This window comes from Suncus etruscus, chromosome 19 (assembly GCF_024139225.1).
Source record: "Suncus etruscus isolate mSunEtr1 chromosome 19, mSunEtr1.pri.cur, whole genome shotgun sequence".
Taxonomy (NCBI): domain Eukaryota; kingdom Metazoa; phylum Chordata; class Mammalia; order Eulipotyphla; family Soricidae; genus Suncus; species Suncus etruscus.
In genome coordinates, this window is record NC_064866.1 from 10,465,577 (window position 1) to 10,487,197 (window position 21,621).

The following is a 21,621-nucleotide window of genomic DNA, read 5'->3' on the forward strand; positions in this document are numbered from 1 at the left end:
ACAACCCAGCATAGCTCACAAGTTACTCCTGGCTCTGAGCTCAGGAATCACTCCTGGCAGGCCCAGGGGACATGAGTTTCCTGGGATCAAACCCAGGTTGGTTGCATGCAAGACAAACTCCCCACCCACTGTACTATAGCTCCAGCCCCAGCTTATGCATGTTTATAAATTATGTATAATATTTAATGCAAACTAATTTCAAGCTTTATATACAATATACAAATAAATGTACTGTCTATATGGAAAATCACCATTAGAAGTATCTTCTTGGTTTTTGGACTTCAACTTTTTGTTCCCTGGATAGAGTGTAATCATCAGAAACAGAGAACAGTACCAACACCTAACATTTCCTAGAAGAAAGGCAGACTATGAACTGTCTTGTTTTTGTGTATTTTTTAATATCTATATAAAAAATAACGAGCGATTTACAGATCTTTCTCTAATCAGAACCTCAAGTGTATATATAAAGGTACTGTACAATATATAAACATTTACAACCAGTACATCCATATTTTGCTTAGCATTCCAAGGCCACATTGCTAAGTCGGTATATAATCCGTACAGTGACAGGTTACTTAGAAAGGAGAGAGGGAAGAGCCACATCAGACTGACGACATATGACAGTATGTCACAGTTAACGATACTGATAAAAATAGGATTTTTAAATCACTAATTGTGGACTATAGGGAAAATAAGTCATTTCTGTGGTACTAAATTCTTAGTATTTATCAAGCCTCCTAATTGTGTTCTATTCAAGTAGTTACAATAGGTGGATAAATATAGTTCTGGATGAAAGGGAATTTCAAAATTTTCACTCTACAGGGGCGGATTCCATTGTTATAATAGTTTACAGTTGGACTCCGAGAGAAGGAACTGGACGAAATGTTTCACAATGACAAGAGGAACCCAGGATGACAGAGCCAGTGTGTTCAAATACTCCATAACTTAATTTTAGTCTGAGAGTGTCGCCTTATTTCTAGATGTCACTGAATGTGCTTCAGTGGACTGGAAAACCTGGGTCTGGCTCATGGAGTTATAAAACCATCTCTATCCACTAACAAACCTGTTTGCTTAGACTTTAACAATTTTGGGGGAGGTTTTGAGGGACCACACCCAGCAGTGCTCAGGGAATAAATACCCCTTGTAGACTTGGGGGACATTTTAGGGTGGCAGGGATTGAACTTGGGTTGGTCACATGCAAGGCAAACGCCCTATTGCTGTGCTCCAGCCCCCTAGTTTTCATTTTTTGCCTTTAAACAAATTAGATAGCAATTTCAGTGGTGAAATCAGTTCTACTGGATACTGTCTCCCATTAAATTTGTCCTTGGTTGCTGAGCAGGTCTCACACACACAGGCTCTTTTCCTAAACACCCAAACTTGTACAGCCGCTACAAGGACAAGCGGGTACTTTTCCTGTGAAACATGATTAAGTCCCTCCAACAATTAGTATATTCTTTTGACTCTTTACATATGAAGTTACAAATAATGGCTTGGTACTAAGTGCAACCCAAAACATCTAGAAACACACATTTGATTTTTCTTTCAACAGTAACCAGTGATATTTCCACCTGCTTCTCTGTGTTTTCAAACTGAAATAAAAGGGTGACCCAAGATGCAAAAAAAGCATCATCAGGGTTGGCTAGCAGCAGGAGATGAATGCATTTCTTAATTTTTTTTCTCATTCTGGACATTAAATTGTAAGTGGTATAACAGTTATTTGAAATACCTGATCCTGAAAAATTAAAATAATAAGCTATAAGAAAAAAAATCTTTCCCTTTAAAGTAGTGATGTTTGGAAATTTTGATATTAACCTGGGACATCATTAATTCTGTTAGAAGAGGCAATGGCTGTCTTGAATGATGAATGAGCAATCTCCCGCATGAGCTCAGTCTTTCTTTGTACACATGCAACATGCTATGAAGAATATTAGTTTCCAAGCCAAACCTATGTTTTCATCACTGTGGAAATATCTGAGAAGGCTAAAATCGACATATTACAGTAGATAACTTGGCACATATACAAACTGAGCTGTGAGCACATTATTAGTCTCCACAGATGTCAGTTGTTGGGACACTCATGAGATGGGCTGGGCAGCTTGAGGAAAGGCCAGTGTGTCAGCAAGTAGCTATAACTCCTTCCTGAGCGAGGAGGCAGCCATCACCAGACCCTGGGTCTGACAATCCTAAGGCCCTTCATGCGGTCTGATAACTTGAAGCTCAAAATGTAGTGACATTCATTTCAGAATTTCTGTTAAAAAGACATTGTGGGGGGGTAGGGTGCGGTGGGATGCTGCGTTTCAGGAAGGAGAGATTCCCTTTTCTTCTCTTTTACATGAAAGGTCACAGCCGCTTCTCGGTCACCCCGGTGCTGCCAGCAGCCTTATTTGCACTCGGCACTTTCCAGGGTCCGGGAGTAATTGGGGCTTTCTTAGCCAGCGAAGCACTTTCTGGTTTGAGCCCTTCACTCTCTCTGCCTTTGTCAGAGGCCTCTGGTTCTTTGCTTTTGTGAGCCTCGACCTGGGTTAATGTCGTTCTCTCTGCAGGTTCCTTCCTCAGCTTCTTTTCTGACACGTGGACATTGTCTCCCATTTTCTCCTTGCTGGGACCTGTTTCTCCTGAGGTTGCTCTCTTTCCTTTCTCATTTTCTAAGGCTGCTTTACTGCTTGAGGCAGTGGTAGTCTTATGAGACTTTTCGTCCATCTTTTTGGTTTTTTTCTCCGGAGACCTTGTCCTGTTTTTCCCAGACTGGCTCTGCTTCCCATCTTTTCTGATAACGCCCGACTTTTCTTTCCCATCCAAGACCGGCTTGGCCTTGTCACTGCTGTGGGCCCCTGCTTTTCGCCTCTCAGCCTCTGATGACTTGGCTTCAGCATTTGCCCGATTTTTGCTTCCTTCAGTTTTTGGTTGCTTTTTGGGGCTCGAAGAACGTCCTCTGCCTTTCCTGCACTGATCTTGTCCAGAACCCACTTGGGTGCTGACCTCGCTAGTTTTATTCTCCCCTTTCCTGGGACTGAGTGATTGATCTCTGGGTCTTCTTTTAGGCTCGTTTTTATGTGGATTGGGTCTCTTTTCTGAATGTTCCTCCGCAGAGTGACGAGCTCGATGTGGGGGGCTAGCAGATCGACCTCTGGGTGTAACATTGTTTTCTACTTTTAAGAGATGTTTTTTGTCACTGTGCCCATGGGGTGGGTCCCTTTGATTCACATTTTTCTGGAGATGAGACTGATGCTTTGCATCAGGTTGATTTTCACTTAAAGTGCTTTTCTTTTCAGGCACAATGTCTTTTAATTCTTCTGCCTTTTCACATATGTGAACTCTCGGTGAAGAGTCTTCGGTTACTGGTACATGAGACTCCTCAAATGTGGAAGCAGAATGTGAGGGTGGGGGAAATGGTGACTGTTCATCATAGATCACATCTGGAGATGAAGGGTTACTATTCCCGTCACCTGAAAAGAGTGATTTGAGTGGGATATCGTTACATTTTAGAATTAAAAATAGGAGCAGTAAGTTCTGAACTATTGACAGCCATTTTAACTATATCAACTGTTTAAACAGTTTCAGTATTTAATAAAAAGTATATATGTTTAGAGATTATATATGTTTAGATATCTCTCAGTAAAGGCATGTATAAGACAGCTGTTTCCAATGATTGCTATATAGCTAGGTAATATATGTCTAAATTCTTTATAAGAAGTAACATCCAAATAAAATACATAGAGAAATAACAAAACTGGACTAAGTCATTATCAGTGGATTTTGCTTATGGAGATGTCAAAATGACTAATAAACTATAGTAACCAGAATAAGGTTCATGAGCATTTGTAAATAATTTTATTGCATTAAGCTGTCGAATTTAATGTCAAAAGGAAAATGAAAAGTGCAGAAGATAGAATTAGGTGTTTTTAATACCATTATTTTTAATTAAAAAGTAAAAAAAAAAAAAAAAAAAAAAAAAAAAAAAAAAAGAAGGAAGTGATTTACAAGACATGCAAATTTACCAAGTCTTTTTAAGGAAAGACCAAGAAAAGCCCTGAAAGCCTTAATGTTGGTCAGGTTTCACGTAGGAGCACAGACCGGAAGGAGCCAAACCTGAAGAAGGAAGAGAAAAAGCCTAGGACTATGTAAAAAAAAATCACAGCGCAGTTAGCAAAGATGTCATGGGGGAATGTATGATTTACAAGCAGATGGTGGAAGGTAATCAGTGAGAGAGTTAAGGCTAGAAGGGGACTGTGGGAGGCCTTGTTCACTGTATCCTCAATGCAGTGGGGATGGAAATCTGAGGGGCAGCTACTAAATGGTGTGGTGATTTTCCTCTAGATTAGCACACTAATTAAAAAGCAGAAATTTGCAAGTACTGGGACATTTTATAATCAGTACAATATTACAGATATGATTCCAGGTCCAACAACAACTCATCTCTAGGTAGGGCTTTTAGCATTTAGCAGCTTGTTTCTCCAAGAGATGAGAAAAATCTTAAGTTCTTATCCTACTCACTGACAGATTTATCTTAATATTACCAGATAAACAATATCTAAAAGAGATTTCAAATGTTTTATATATCTTTTTTTTTACAAGCACATTTCTTTATAAAGGCAACTATGTTTTGTTGAGATTTAAGTCCACAAATGTCTTGCCTGAAGCCACTTATGTTGTGATATGATGTTATATTGTGGTTGTGGTATTTTACCTTTGAGCAAGCCAGTAAAATAGCTATTCCCTTAGAAATATTTATTTTTCCTTCCACCTTCTTTTTCCTAACATACTCAGCTTTTTTTTTGGGGGGGGGTCACACCTGGAGGCACTCAGGGGTTACTCCTGGCTCTATGCTCAGAAATCGCTCCTGGCAGGCTCAGGGGACCGTATGGGATGCCGGGATTCGAACCAGCGACCTTCTGCATGCAAAGCAAACGCCTTACTTCCATGCTATCTCTCCAGCCCCCACACTCAACTTTTCAGTTACAGATGAGTTACTATACTTACCATGGTCAGGTATCAAGCCAGTTCCCGGTCTCAAAAGAAGAAGAACTTTATTTCCACCAGCCTGAATGAGCTCAATTGCTCGAGTATGTGTGATGCCTTGTGTAGGCTCCCCATTGATTTCAACGATCTGGTCACCAACCTAAACAGGGAAGCATCACAAGAACAATGTGAAACTTCTGTGCTTTGGCTCAGTTTCTATCACGAGAGCCACTACTTTGTTAACTTGCTTTCATCTGTGAAATACTTGAGTTGAGTAGTGTCAGCATGTTAGAGTTCATGAGGACAGATGGTAGCAAAGGCAAGGAAAACCCAGTTTTGCTTGCTTTATACAAATTCCACATGGCAAAGTTATATACAAGCAAGCAAGATCTGGGCATGTTGAAATCAAGGATCAGATCAGAAGTTTTCCAAAGGTGAAATGGGAGATGCAAAAATCTCAACATCCCACACAGTACACCTCAGAGCTGCAACTAAGTGATTAACCTATGGTGGGAACCTGCCAACCTGAGTTAAACCTTTCAATTCCTGACAGCTACCCATTCCCTCCGTGCTGCCAACTACAGGTGGAAGGCATTAAATGAATGAAATGGCTGTTATCAGGGGTCTCAAACTCAGCCCTCGTACAACATTTTGTGGCCCTGCCCTAGAGGAATCTCTTTTTGTTTTGTTTTGTTTTAGTTGTTTGGGTCACACCCCCCACTGTTCAGGCTTACTACTGACTTTGCACTCAAGGATCACCTCGACTTTGCCTCCTGTGGCCCCCAGGTAAATTGAGTTTGAGACCCCTGCAGATGAAAACAAAACCTGTTCTTGGAGAGTGTTGATTCTTTCTTATAATCAAAAAGGGCTGATGCTCTAGAAAACAAGAAACTAGGGATTAGAAGTTGCCTTTTAAGAATCTCTGTTATGGGGCCGGAGAGATAACATGGAGGTAAGGCATTTGCCTTTCATGCAGAACGTCAGTGGTTCGAATCCCGGCATCCCATATGGTCCTCTGAGCCTGCCAGGAACGATTTCTGAGCGTAGAGCCAGGAGTAGTAGTAACCCCTGAGCGCTGGTGGGTGTGACCCAAAAAAAAAAACCAAAAAAAAGAAAAAGAATCTCTGTTATTCACTAAAAATGGTACTAGTGATTATTGTAAAAGAAAAAGGAAAAGCCTGACGAGGTGAAAATTTTGCAAACCTATTAAGCCAAATATGGTCATTATGAAAAATGTCCTAGATTTACAATCTCAAAGTTACCAACAAGAAGCCAGAGTGAGGGCCGGGCGGTGGCGCTGGAGGTAAGGTGCCTGCCTTGCCTGCGCTAGCCTAGGACGGACCGCGGTTCGAGCCCCCGGCGTCCCATATGGTCCCCCAAGAAGCCAGGAGCAACTTCTGAGCGCATAGCCAGGAGTAACCCCTGAGCGTCACAGGGTGTGGCCCAAAAACCAAAAAAAAAAAAAAAAAAAAAAAAAAAAAAAAAAAAAAAAAAAAAAAAAAGAAGCCAGAGTGAGTGTACAGCAGGTAGGGCACTTGCCCGGTATGCAGCTGGCCCAGGTTCAGTCTCAATCTCCAGCATCCTATATGGTCCTCCAAGCCCACCAGGAGTAATTCCTGAGCACAGAGCTTGGAATCACAGTTACTTCTGGGTGTGACTCCCAAAACAAAGGAGGCAATAAAAATGTACAGGCTTCAATGAGAAAATTGGAACAATTCAACATCACTGAAACCCTGAAAAGGAATTCAATATTTAACAGCTTAATAAATTAAGACTTTAAGCAAAACCTAGAACTAAGAACACAACAGAAAGAGATTCTGATGATGCTTATTACAGATTGCTGGGGAAGGCTGGGATCTGGCTCATAATATCTGTAGGTCCCTCCTGGCCTAGCCTCTTCTGGACCAGAATCTTGACTGCCCACTGTTCACCTTGGCCAACATTAGTGCCTACCTTTCTGGAATTCCAGGGGACAATGATCACACAGTAAACACAAATACATGTTGATTTCCAAGTTATCTATTTTTTGAAAAATTTCTGAAAAATTTTGATAATTATCTGGAGTTTGTATAATATACAAATATAATCCATTTTGTGTATATATATATATATATATATATATATATATATATATATATATATAATCAAGTAAACTATGAAGTGGGAAACGGTTATTTTTGCATATTTTTGAAAAAGTTAGTCTTAGCTTATGGTTATTATCAGAAATAAAATAAATGAATTTAATGTAAAGTGGGGAATATTAAAAAAAGCTAACAACCAATGTCAGATAATCAGAATGGATAAAAAGTGATGAATTAAACTATGTAAGGGAAAAGGACTGTGCCTAGAATTTTCTTAAAAGGGGGTAACCAAAATAAAGGGGGGGCCCGGCGTGGTGGCACTAGAGGTAAGGTGCCTGCCTTACCAGCGCTAGCCAAGGAACGGACCAGACCACAGTTTGATCCCCCCGTGTCCCATATGGTCCCCCAAGCCAGGAGCGACTTCTGAGCGCATAGCCATGAGCAACCCCTGAGCGTCATCGGGTATGGCCCAAAAACCAAAAAAAAAAAAGGAGGGGGAATCAATTACATTGATTCTATATATCAAATTTGACAATATGTATTACACTATTTCTGCCACAAGGTGTCACTTTTGCTTAACTATATGGAGAAAAGAGCCTAGATATTAAGAATTATGATAGTCCTCTGAAAGTAGGGGAAATTCTTATGAGATTACACAAGGTCAAAGATGAAAGAAGGAAGATAGAGCAATGTGAACTTTTACTTTTTTTTTTGTTTGTTTTTGGTTTTTTGGTTTTTGGGCCACACCCGGTAACGCTCAGGGGTTACTCCTGGCTATGCGCTCAGAAGTTGCTCCTGGCTTGGGGGACCATATGGGACGCCGCCGGGGGATCGAACCGCTGTCCGTCCAAGGCTAGCGCAGGCAAGGCAGGCACCTTACCTCTAGCGCCACTGCCTGGCTCTATCAGATTTTTTTTTAAATTTAAAAATTGACAAATTTTTTAGTTAAGTGGACTCAAAGTCAGGTTTGTATTGGAAAATTACAGAAAGATGAAAAGAGAGAAATGAATGCAAGGGAACAATACAAGTTGGAAGAAAGGACAGAGAAAATATTTCTATTCTTTTAAAACAGAAATCATCTTTGTAGATAGTCTTCCAGTCTTTAAAACAATGTGCTCTAAAAAGCGTTTTGCAGGGGCTAGAGCGATAGCACAGCCATAGGGTATTTGCCTTGCACGTGGCCAACCCAGGACGACTAGCGTTTGATTCCTGGCATACCATATGGTCCCCCAAGCCAGCCACGAGCAATTTCTGAGGACAGAGCCAGGAGTAATCCCTAAGCGATGCTGGGTGTGGCTCAAACAACAACAATCAACAAAAAAATGTATTGCAATGACAAAGTTGCTAACACCTTACAACCTGTTAAGAATCTGTGTGTCTCTCAAAGAAAACAAATTCGAAGGCACACAGGCATAGAACACAAGCAGGATTTAGGAACAAAGCCAACAGCTTGGTGGCCCTAAGCTTCATTTCCAATCTTTAAGTGGGGACAGAAGTAACAGAAGTGAAATGAAAGCACATGATGCCTGAAAGCATCAATGCTTTCTTAATCTGATTCTGACCTGATGCATTTTAAAATTCATTGTATAGAAATATTTGTCCATCCATCTACTTTTTCTTAATCATATATATATATATATATATATATATATATATATATATATATATATATTTAAGCATCATGATTACAAACATGGTTGTAGTTGGGTTTCAGTTATAAAATAGAATAGCCCCCTACAAATGAAGGAAGCACCTACAGTGATGACTCAAGGCACTCAGACGCTAAAGATACTGGGAAAGCCCAGAGGCATGAAGCACAGATGCTAGCTTAACAGGACAACAGAGAAGCATAGAGATCGATGAAGGGAGACATGCAGGTGGTTGTGAGTTGTGGGAGCTAGAGAGAAACTCAGATTTGCCCCCCCCACCCCAGCATAAGCTACCAATAACAAATTCCTCATGGCCCTTAGCAAGGCAAGAGTTTGAAAAGGCAGAGAAGTGTTTGAAAAGCTGATTTAAAATGTAGAAAAACGAGAGCATAGCATAGCAAGAATAGTTTGTTTTATTTTCAAGTTTTACAGTTTATTTTTGAAGTCAAAGTTGACTTAATAATGAAGTTGTACGTTTTTGCTCATTTATAAAGGATGACATGTTTTGGAGAGTTTGTAGAGGCCGACTGGACTTCTAAAAATAAAGACACAATTTAGGGGCTGAGAAGAGCATTAAAAAGACTAGAGTACATGCTTTGCATGCAAGAGGCCCAGGCTTAATAAGACTTAAAAAAAAATAGTAAGACTTTCCTTGAAGGGCTATGTGCCTTTAAGTTGGTGAGATTAATGCATCTGAAGGTGATATTTGGAACCAATAGCAATTTTATACTTATGATTACAGCTTGGGCTTAATTGGATTCTGATGAAACTGTAAATGAGAGCTCAAATAAGATTTTTTATAAGACTTAAAGTACCTAAATATTTTTAAAAATAGAGGTAGAGGAGCAAAAGAAGTCAGAGGTGCCTGAAGATGGTTCAGGGGTTTGTTTAGATGCATGCCTTGCCTGTGACTGATCCTGCTTCAGATGTTGGATGTGGCCTAAGCAGGGACCCTCACTACTGCAGAGGTGGTCTGCGTAATCCACAGCACTGCAGGGTCTGGGGTGCAGTGCCTCCTTAAGTCCAAGTGCAGAAACTCAGTTGGCCAAGAATCTCTTGAAGGGGTCTCTGGTCCTCCTGAGCATGGCTTGGGGGAGACTGCTCCCAAAGCTAAGAAAACCAGGAACAAATATGCCTTCCCCATGAGATATGCCTCAAATGTCTCTTACTGGGGCTGGAGTGATAGCAAAGCGTTAAGGTTTTTGCCTTGCATGCAACAGAGACAGGACAGATGGTGGTTCGAATCCTGACATCCCCTATGGTCCCCCTGTGCCTGCCAGGGGCAATTTCTGAGTACAGGGCTAGGAGTAACCCCTGAGCACCGCCGAGTGTGACCCCCACCCCCAAATTTCTCATACTAAAACTTGAAGTTTGCTTTAGTGTGTCTTTTTCTATGGATCTACATTTTTCAGTCAAGGAGTTGGATTCAGAGACACTAGCCAACTGTAGGAGGCTGTAAGTGTTGGAACTAAAGTTCACATCCCCTGATTTCTAAAGTTTAATGGCCTTTAAGCAAACCCAGACTTGGTGGCTCTTGACCGGTGACACTGCTGATTTCAATTCCCCCTTGAGATGCACTTCCCTTTTCTCCTCCACTACTTGCCCATCCTATACAGGACAGACCCCTTAGACTGTTGTGTTCCTCCAATGGGGAACTTCCTACGACTCCCATTATCTCCTAACTCAGGCTATTTATTTCTGGTCTGCCATTGGATGGACAGTGTTCCCTAGATGGAACTGTATTTTATGAATCCACTGCCCTTAAAAATACATATTTTTTGGGGTTTTGGGTCATACCCGGCAGCACTCAGGGGTTACTCCTGGCTCTGTGCTCAGAAATCACTCCTGGCAGGCTCGGGGAACCATATGGGATACTGGGAATTGAATCCAGGTCCATCTTGAGTCGCCTGCATGCAAGGGAATTGCCCTATCACTGTGCTATCTCTCGGGCCCTGCCCTTAGAATATTGACTTTACAGTAACAGCTGATTTTTCTGATTGTTCATCATCATACTGGCTGAGTTCTATATTGCCAGGCAGCTCAACTCAGTGGCAAGAAGCAGCAGGAAGGTGCAGAGGCAAAAGGCTTGCCCTGCATTTGCCTATATTGGGCTATAGTGATGGTAGTACTGGCTGCTTGGGTCCAGAAGCTCCATGAATGTTTTTCAGAAGTTTCATTTGCCCAGAACCAAAGGAAGCAGAAGCAAGTCAACTCACATGAATTCTGCCATCCTTGATGGCTGGGCCGTCCTCTGCCAGCCGCAAGATGAACAGCCCCATGTTGTACTCCTTCCCGCCTCGGAGGCTGAACCCAAAGCCCCGGGGGCCTCGCTCCAGCTCTACGGGGTAACAGAGGCTCTGCGGAGAGAAGAGTGAGCGTGAGCAACATGCCTGGCCATTTCCTTTCTGTCCTTACACTGTGGAGAAGTGAATCACATACTGCCTTGGAACTTGAAGCTCCTTCAGCAGGACTAAGTTTTGAGGGAGGGGGCTGATTCATATTTATAAAACAATAGAAGCCAATTTGTAGATCATGTTTTTTCTACTAGTCTATGAACAACAGAACAGATAACAGAATTCTATAAAGAGCTCCCTTTAAGGAGATTTAGACTTCATTTTCCCTGAAAAAGGAAAACAGAGGGGGCCGGAGAGATAGCATGGCAGTAGGGTGTTTGCCTTGCATGCAGAAGGATGGAGGTTCAAATCCCAGCATCCTATATGGTCCCCCGAGGCTTCCAGGAGCAATTTCTGAGCGCAGAGACAGGAATGACCAGACAGGAGTGACCCCTGAGCACTGCCGGGTGTGACCCCAAAACAAAACAAAACAAAAACAAAGGAAAGCAAAATAAAACCCAGGCCACTATGATTAGTTAAAATATGCTTGATCCAAGACCACATTTTTGCAACAAGGGTGAACTTTCTCTGCACTCTAGTATTTCATGAAACCAAGCATTTGGCCAAAGTCACAGTAGGTCCTTAGGAATGATTTGGGCCAACAGAGTGATTTGAACTCGTTTGAGATAAGGCTTCATGTAGATCAGCTCAGGATGGGGATGCTGGTGTACCTGTGTGTGCCAGCCGCCCACTACCGAAATCACTGCTGTGTCGGGCTGAGCCAGGTGCCTGTGGTCAGACCAGGAGTGTCTGTAAGTCACTGAAGCGTCACCTTTTCCACCATCACCTTCTAGGGTGCTTCTGCAAGACAAAGTCAAGTCACTCTCAACTGAATGCTGATCTGCAGGTGCAAAGTGACTCACTGCTGCCTCTTTAAAATGAACCTACACCTTCCCTTGGATGGAAGAGATCTGGGACCAGAGAGATGCTGTGCAAAAGCCTGCTCATTCATCGATTCTAGCAGAGCCTGAAGTTGCCAGCATCCTTGTGAGGTTTGTTTTAAGAATGTTGCAGGCAGTTTATACCCAGAGAAGCTGCACCAACTGAACTGGGGGCAAAGGAGTAACCATGTCCCGGTAAATGATTCTGCCACCCCAAGAGCCACACAGATGGGAAACTTCTAGGAATGCAATTTTTATTTCCAAAATAATCTTTTTATCAGAATAGTAAAGAAATCCATGCAAATACTGCTGTGCTCATCACTGCATGTAGTCTGGGGCTCTCTTCCCCAAACCCCAAAGGACCAAAACTGCTCTCTCCTCTCTCTCAGGGACTATTTCGACACTACTGGTGTATGCAGGATCTTTCCCAGAAGGAGCCAGAAGGTGCAAGTCGGGGAGGCATTTCCAGGGAACAGGAAGCAATCTCTTGTGTCCTTGTGTTGGCTCTTGCCTGACCATGTGGGAAATGTGAGTGGGAAGAGGAGAACACAGACTTGAGACTCAGAATCAACAGCCTCACCTGTCCCCAGGAAGGTGGTTGGCCTGTGACTGTCCCGTAGGCCTGTGTGGCAGGGCTGGGCTTTGCCGGGCTGAATTTGTTCCTGATGAAGGACCATGATGCTCTGTGGAAATGAGAAAAGAACTACAATAAAAACATGCACCCAGAATATGAAGGCCAAGCTGGGCCAGGGGAGCTGAGATCGAGCCCAATGGCCAATTGGAGAGCCATTTACCAACTGGAGAGTCTTTAACATGAACAGCTCTGCTGGCAGCCAGGGCTGGGACATTAACAGCCTTCTCTGTGGCTGTGGCTCTGGAGGATGTTGATGTTAGAAAAGGAGTTTGCTCTGATCTCACACATGCTCTCTCTCTCTTTTGCCTTTGTTTTGATAATCAATACAATATGAAACTAACACACACAAGAGCACTGTCTTAGGGGTATAGCAGCAATCCTGGAACAGTCTACTAGCATTCATTCAGATAAAACTTGTGCATACACTCAAGTCATTTCACTCCAAGAAATGCTCATTCTGTTGAATAAGGTACAACAGGAGGAGGGCAGTTTAGGAAAGTTTGAAACAATCTGGAAGTAGAGACAAGCGAACTTTCTTGGGGGATTGGAAGAGTACTATGTGGCAAATAAACATCATGGGAAACTGTTCATTAGATAAAGCAGATGGCTGTGTTCATCCACCCATTATGGAAAACATTTGAAATTTTATGACACTATGACACCAAGAATATAGGCAACCAGAGAAGGGCTAGAGACACAGTACAGTAGTGGGGTCCTTGTCTTGCATAATGCTGGCCTGGGTTTGATCCTTGAGTGCAAAGGAAGGCCTGAGTACTGCCGGGTGTGGGTCCCTAGCAGCTCAGCAAAACAAAACAAAAAGCAACCATAGAAAAACCAGTAAGTTGTAGATCAACATTAAACATGTAAGCATGACCAGGGAAGTATAGAAACAGTCAATAAACACAACTATTTAAATGTCTAATATTAGGAAATATTACAATCTATAAAAGAATCATAATTCAAAAATAAAAAAAGATGAATATCCAATTAAAAGTAAGTGAAGGATCCAAATGAGCAGCATTTCTCTGAAGGAGATACAGAAGTGTTCAAAAACATCTGAGACGGCAATAAACATAATTAGTCACTAGGGAAATACAAATCAAAGCCACAATGAAAAATTACTAGAATGGTTAAAATTAAACACAAAACCAGAGAATGAAAGTTTGTGAAGTGGAGTGCAGCTCTTATAGAAAGCAGTTCAGGGGCTGGAGCAAGAGTACAGAGGATATGTGCTTGCCTTGCAAGCCCTGGAACTACATACATATGATCCTCTGAGCCAGCTAAAAATGAGCCCTGACCAGAGTGCAGAGGCAAGAGTAATCTAATCCTTGAGCATTGTTGGTATGGCCACTTCAACAAAAACAGCAACACAGATAAACATTCTATAGCATGGATGAGCTTCAAAAACATTCTGCTAACTGAAAGATGTTAAACACAAAACAAATGTATAATTCTATTTATAGTAAACGTGCAGCAAATAGGTGAAAGGTTTCTTGCAGGAAATGGCAAAATGTCCTGGAGATAAGTGTTGATGATTGAAGAGGCTTGTGATGCATTAAAAACACTGATACACACTTTAATTGAAAGATCACTGCACCTTTGCAAAGAGACCAGATACTCCTCACACAGCCTTTGAGAACTCATACTTAGTTTTAAAATGGAGTGAACAAGAGCTGAGAGAAAAGAAATCAATTAAAGAAAAACAATACAACTGAAAGATTTCTTTGCAAGATTGGGGTGCACACAGATATTCAATGTATGTTTTAACCTAAGAACATGCTGTGTGTTAGAGGAGGTAGGCAGAGAAGGAGGGTCACCTCCCTGAATCAGGAATACCACTATGGTTTCCAACCACATATGACATGACACTTGTTAAACCATTTCTGTGGCAGAGCAAACACAAACACTAAACAGCTCGGCAAAGTGAGAGGGTGGAGGACACATGTTCTTCTCGTTCACATCAGTAGTAATGGACAGACGCCACCAGTGCAGCGGGAGCTGGAAGCAGGTAGATCCAAGCTGGTCAATGCTGACACTGGCTGCAGGGTTGAGAGCTGATTGGTTCTATACTGATGCAATGACAAACTTGGAATCCTTGCAACTGCCACTACAGTACTTTCATGGACTCAAGAGACACCCCCACCCCCATGTTCATAAAAATATTTCATTTGTTTGTGCGCAGCGCTCTGTACTTGGAGATCATTTCTGGTAAGTACTGGGGGTTGGGGGAAAATGGAGTACCAAGGATCTAACTAACACCACCCACAAGCAAGGCAATGTCTTAATGCTTATACTATTCCTCTGACCTGTGATTAAGGAAGAAGTTTTTTGTTGTTGTTGTTCATTTGTCTGTTTTAGTTTTGTTTTTGGGTCACATCTAGTGGTGTGTAGAACTTACTCTGCCTGCCTCTGATTAAGGGATCACTCCTGGCAGTGCTCAGTGTACTGTATGGGGGGGTACTTTATGAGATACTAGGATCGAATCTGGGTCAACTGCTTACCTGGGTCAACTGCTTACAAGATAAATGTCCTTCCTGATATACTATTTCTCTAGTCCCTAATGAAGATTCTGTTTACTTCTCTAGTTTATTAAAAAGTGAAATATAATAATGTATAATCACTGAAATGTTATTTCTTTTTTTGTTTTGGGTCACACCTGGCAGCACTCAGGGGTTACTCCTGGCTCTATGCTCAGAAATCACTCCTGGCAGACTTGGGGGACCATATGGGATGCCAGGATTCGAACCACCGACCTTCTGCATGAAAGGCAAACACCTTACCTCCATGCAATCTCTCTGGCCGCTGAAATGTTATTTCAAGTGTGACTGCTGCTGTAAGAAATATACTGCTGGGTGTGGCCCCCAAACAAACAAACACATATATACACACACTTTAGTGGCAGGACAGATGGTACAGGGATAAGGCACTTGCTTTTCATGAGGCTGATTCTGGCATGATCCCTGTATAACTTGTATAACCCATATAACCCATATGGTCCCTGAACTGTACCAGGAATAATTCTGGAGTAAAGAGCCAGGAGGAAGTCCTGAATACAGCTGGTATAGTAAAAAAATCACACCCACTCACACACACAAAAAGCTACTTTGAAGCAGTGGTTTTCAATTTTATTACACATGCAGACCAGGAAAATCAGGAACACTATTTTGGAGGCCACACTAAGGCAGAATTAAGGGCATAATTTGAGTCAGAAGATTTCTGCATCTATGTTTCTATAGTAACATTCACAAAAGTGGTGAGACCTGATGTAGGTATACCAGGTGCTAAGTGGTCCTGCTTTTCTTGGTGTGTCATCAAAATAAACTGACAGCTAGATCAAGCTATAGATATTTCAGTAAAGACATAGATGAAGAAACCTGACCCAAACCACATTAACAGTAATCTTTGACTCAAAAATATTTTCCTTTCCTTTTTTTCTTTTTAACTGATCACTTACTAGGTACCTAAAAAATTGCTTTACTTGGGATTAAGGGGAAAAAAATCTCTTAACTCAAATGAATTTTATGGCTCTGCATTCTACTACAGAATGTACAGAAACAATCGAATCATCTCAGAAAATGATACAGACGATGAAGCAAAAGGACTCAGGGAAAAGAATCACTGGAGGAAGATGGACAGGCCAAGGAGGGCAGGCAGCATTATTCAAACATGTTTCTGGGAAGGGTCTGAGAGAATTATGGGGAGCAGTCAAGTAAACTCATTTCCCACAGAGGTCCCTAACACAGGCGATTTCCCTAATACCTAAGCTACAGGCAGACCCATTTTACTTATCATGAGACACATTTCTTTTTTCTTTACAGGTAGCACGTGTGTGTGCAGCAAGTCTCCCTCCTGGTGCTTTTCAAGGGCATGTGGCTGCCTCATAATGCTGGGCACTCACAGGACTCCAAACCATTTCGCTACTATTATTATTAGTTTTGTTTTATTTTTTAACTTTTGGTTTTTCATGAGGATGATGATGATGTCTGTTATCATGACCTATGTCCAAATCTCTGACATTACTATTACATTTATTCTGGGACATTCCAAATGTTCCACTACTTAATAGTGTGACCTGAATTAAATCCGTGTTCTGACTGCCCACCAACTCACAGGCCCTCATTTTTTTTTGTTTCTTTTGGAGGCCACACCCAAAGACACTCAAGGGTTACTCCTTGCTATGTGCTCAGAAATTGCTCCTGGTTTGGGGACCATATGGGACGCCAGGGATCGAACCCAGGTTCGTCCTGGATCAGCCGCGTGCAAGGCAAAGGCCCTACTGCTGTGCTATCACTCTGGCCCCTTACAGGCCACCATTTTGTGACATTATCCTCAGTATTCCTAATCCCTGAGACATAACACAGGCACTCCACAATGACCTTGAACCATCGGGGTCTCAAACTCAATTTACCTGGGGGCCGTAGGAGGCAAAGTCGGGGTGATCCTTGAGTGCAAAGTCAGTAGTAAGCCTTGAACATTGGGGGTGTGTGACCCAAACAACTATAACAAAACAAAACAAAGAGAGATTCCTCTAGGGCAGGGCCACAAAATATTGTAAGGAGGGCCACAAACAGCCCGCGGGCCGAGAGTTTGAGACCCCTGATAGTGAAAGGAAGAGCTGCGTACCTCGAACTCTAAATCTACACATGATTAAGCTCTGAGAAACACATGTCAAATCAACCATCAACAAATTCGTAACTGATTCAATTTAAAAATTAGTAATTTTTTTTACTTGGGGGGGGCGGGGAGATAGCATGGAGGTAGGGCATTTGCCTTGCATGCATAAGGTCGGTATTTCAAATCCCGGCATCCCATATGGTCCCCCGAGCCTGCCAAGAGCAATTTCTGAGCGTAGAGCCAGGAGTAACACCTGTGCGCTGCTGGGTGTGACGCCCCCCTCCCCCAAATTCTCTTTTAAAATTTTAGGGCCACACCCTGTGACGCTCAGGGGTTACTCCTGGCTATGCGTTCAGAAATCACTCTTTGCTTGGGGACCAATTGGGACAACGGGGACCAATCTGAGGTCTGTCCTGGATCATTCACATGCAAGGCAAACCCCTTACTGCTGTGCTATCACTCTGGCCCCTAAATTTTTTTTTATTTAAAAAAAAAAACAAACAAAAAACAGCTCAGGGTAGTATAGCAGGGGCTTAACTTGCATGCTGCTGACCTGGGTTAGATCTTGGACCCCAAATATGGTCCTTCAAGCAGTCAGGAGTGAGTCCTGAGCACTCCTGGATGTGGTCCAGACCTTCTCCAACCCATCCCACACAAAATATAAAGCCAACCAGAAAATCCAGCACAACAGAAAGCTAGATTGGTCTCTTGTATCAGTTAACCAAGTTAAGAATGCAAAGGAGGGGCCGGAGAGATAGCATGGAGGTAAGGCGTTTGCCTTTCATGCAGGAGGTCATCGGTTCGAATCCCGGCGCCCCATATGGTCCCCTGTGCCTGCCAGGAGCAATTTCTGAGCCTGGAGCCAGGAATAACCCCTGAGCACTGCCAGGTGTGACCCAAAAACCAAAAAAAAAAAAAAAAAAAGAATGCAAAGGAACAGTTACTGAAGGAAATGAAAAATGCTGCTGTAGTGAACACACAGATGATAGATAAGAGAGTGAAAGAGCCTTTTTGTTGGAATTTAAGAAGTTTTTCTGGTTTCAATACATCAGTCACAAAATTCCCATAAGCCAGGGCCTACTGTCAGGCATGAATTTCCTCTGGTGCTGGAAAGACTGAGTGAGAGTGCTATAGCAGAACAGTCTGAAGCTTGCAGAAACTAGCTTGTGAGTTTTAAGGGAAGAAGCATTTCTGTAACACAGAGGGCAAGATAAAAGGCAGCACAGCTATAGAAGCTGCATTAAGCCATCCAAATGATAGAGGGAACTGTCAGGGTGACACCACAAAACACATCCTCTATCCTAACTCAAGATGTCCTCTAGGCCTTTGCATATTTGCAGAGGCATTCTTGAATGCCAGGCTTCAAAGGAGAAGCAAACTCTTGTTAGGGTTGATATAGTTGGTTGAAGCTCACACTTAGTTGTCTTCCCCCAATCTCAGGGCTCTTAAGAATTAAGAGCTCTTAAGTCAGAGCCATATTAATCACACAGGAGGGAAGGTGCTTGTCTTACACATGGCTGACCTGAATTCAATCCCTGGTACTCCAGATGACAGTCCCCTTCTAGGAATGATCCCTGATCCCGATCACTCCTAGCAGAGCCAGGACTAAGCCCTGAACACTACTGAAGGAGGCCCCTCACAAAAAAATTTGGGGAAGGAATTAAGCTAAACTAACTCTGCCGTTTAAGCTGAAGAACACAGAAACTAGATGATAGCATATCTGTCTAAAAAATAGTTTTCTAGGGGTTTTAAGCCCACCTGTGGTCCATTCATTGCTCAGAAGAAAAAGAATCCTTTTAAATATCATTGTTCACAGAAAAATGCACCCAGGTGCCCCAAAACTCTGATGGAGATGCAGCCCATGAGTCAGGACCCTTCCAACATGCAAGCTGAAATGACTTTATTATTAAGAAATACATGTTGTAAGGTTAGAGTTGCTCTAGATAGTGGATTTCTTCTGATGGATGTAGGCAAAGTCCATTTAATACCATTGGGAAAGGATTCACCATCCTAGATGCCTTTTGTGACTCATGGGATGTAAAAATATAAAAATTTACAGACAGGAGCTAGAGAGATATAGTACAGCAGGTAGGGCACTTCTTGCCTTGCATGCGGCTGACCCAGGTTTTATTATTGGCATCCTGTATGGCCCTGAACTTGCCAGGAGTAATTTCTGAGTGTAGACCTAGGAGTAAATCCTGAACCCTCCTAGGCATTGAACACCCTCCTCAAAATAAAAACGAAAGCAAAAAACAAAACCAACAAACCAAATCTACAGACATTAAAAACTGTCACTGTTGTAGATTATGTTGAAAGGTTCAAGACTAGAGGAGAGGAAGTTACAGAAGATATAGGGAGAAAGTAAGAGAATTAGCTAAAATGTGTCTGATAATGTGTCAACCTCAGGATTAAATTTTACCAGGTGTGTGAATTGCTTGTTTGTTGTTTAGTGTGGAACAGTTGGAATTAAGAACTGGTAGTGCTAGAATTTATTCCTGACTCCATGCTTAGTGGACCATATGTGGTATCAGGGATTGAACTGGGGTAGGCTGAGTGCAGGACCAGTGCCATACTCCATGTACCACATCTCCAGCCCTAGAACTGCTTCTTATCAATAAGCAATCTCTTCAGGTGACACTGATAAAGATGTTGTAACATAATTTGGAACTACATCAAAGATTTAGAATAGTATATAAACTTTGTTGATAAGCAGCAAGTGTAGAGGATTGACTTTAATGGCCCTGTTACAGAGAAATCACTTAGAAACATCAATCGATACAGCAAATTTCACAGTTGTCAACTTTTAAGAAATTGCCACAGCCACCCCAACAACCCTCCATAACCCTCATGTTGAGTAGTCAGCAACCACCAAAAGTCTTCATCAGCAAAAACATTCTGAGGGCTGAAGGCCAGGGGATTTATTTATTTATTTATTTATTTATTTATTTATTTATTTATTTATTTACTGCCATATATGTCTATGATTTGAGGTTACTCTCGGCTCTGCATACAGGAACTATTCCTGATGATGCTCAGGGGACCATGGGGGGTGCAGGTGATCAAACCCAGTAGGCCATATGCAAGGTAAGTGCTCTACCTGTTGTACTGAGCTCTGGTATTAAAGCTCTGCTTTAGCTTTAATAGTGGGTTATTTTATTGGTTTTCTTTTTGGGGCCATACCTGGTGGTACTCAGGATTTACTTCTGATGGACTTCAAGGACCACTGAACACAGGTATGCAAATGCCCTATCTGCAATTCTGGCCCATAATAGTGATTTATCTTTAAAATTTTATTATTGTAGGGGCTATCCTGATGATGTGATATTTGGGCTACCAGAACGACAAGCAGCAGTACTTCTGAGGCTGGGAAAAATGTGTAAGAGGTACCTTAGGGGGGCCGGTGAGGTGCCGCTAGAGATAAGGTCTGCCTTGGAAGCGCTAGCCAAGGAAGGACCGCGTTTGATTGCCCGGCTCCTATATGGTCCCTCCAAGCCAGGGGCAATTTCTGAGCGCTTAGCCAGGAGTAACCCCTGAGCATCAAATGGGTGTGGGCCAAAAAAGAAAAAAAGAAAAAAAAAAAAGAAAGAGGTACCTTAGGGCCTCCACAGGCAAGGTGTGTGCTAAGCACATGGGCTATCCTAAATGTCTTTTTATGTACATTATCTGATTTGTTTCTTAGACTCAATACTACACACTTAGAAGAATAGAGTGTGTAAAATAACTTTCATGTGTATCGGGAAAGCAGAATTAAGCCATTAAATTGTGATCCTGGCTCTATGCAGTAGGCTGGAACACAACCCTAGGTGTCCCTGGACAAGCATACATGAGTGGGTAATAGAAACAATAGAAAGAATCAAGGAGCCAAAGATGTGAATTCTAGGGCCAGAGTGATAGCACAGTGGTAGGATATTTGCCTTGCATGTGGCTGACCCAGGACAGACCTGGGTTCGATCCCCAGCATCCCATATGGTCCCCTGAGCCAGGAGCAATTTCTGAGCACGTAGCCAGAAGTAACCCCTGATCGTCACTGGGTGTGGCCCCAAAACAAAAAACAAAGATGTGAATGCTGACCAGGGCATAATATCTTGGGGGACACAGGAAAGGCATATTCATTAAATGATAAGGAACCTGATGGTCAAAATCAGGTTCTTCTCAACTTGCAGTTTTTGTCTTCTCACTGGTTTTGCAAAATCAGGAAAATGGAAATGAACATTATGTAATGGTTACCTTGTATTTCAGAAACAAAGAACATTAAAAAGTTCTGTTCCAAATGGTTCCTGATTAGAAAGTCTTGATAATCAAGAGGACTGCAGCTTTAAAGAAAGGCAAGATGCCAAATGCATTTCATGCCCTATTTCTTAGCCCCTCCTTCCCCCTGACTCCCTTTGACCCCGTTTTTCAGAAGAAGCT

At 42.2% G+C, this 21,621-nt stretch overlaps 1 protein-coding gene across 4 annotated transcripts in view; it reads right to left on the reverse strand.

The window, feature by feature from the left end:
* Positions 1–1,874: 1,874 nt before the first annotated feature.
* MAGI3 (membrane associated guanylate kinase, WW and PDZ domain containing 3) overlaps positions 1,875–21,621 on the reverse strand; it is a 284,200-nt gene continuing 264,453 nt past the window's right edge. For 2 of the 4 annotated variants that reach the window (XM_049765664.1, XM_049765662.1), the window contains exons 17-22: positions 12,544–12,646; positions 11,754–11,883; positions 10,906–11,046; positions 4,981–5,119; positions 3,999–4,089; positions 3,310–3,446 (exon numbers count right to left, since the gene is read on the reverse strand). In XM_049765664.1, coding sequence (XP_049621621.1) covers positions 4,040–4,089; positions 4,981–5,119; positions 10,906–11,046; positions 11,754–11,883; positions 12,544–12,646 — 563 coding nt within the window. In that variant the 3' untranslated portion in view covers positions 3,310–3,446; positions 3,999–4,039. Of the gene's footprint in view, positions 3,447–3,996; positions 4,090–4,980; positions 5,120–10,905; positions 11,047–11,753; positions 11,884–12,543; positions 12,647–21,621 lie in introns of those variants that run through there. The other 2 variants (XM_049765665.1, XM_049765663.1) reach the window with 2 other exon arrangements.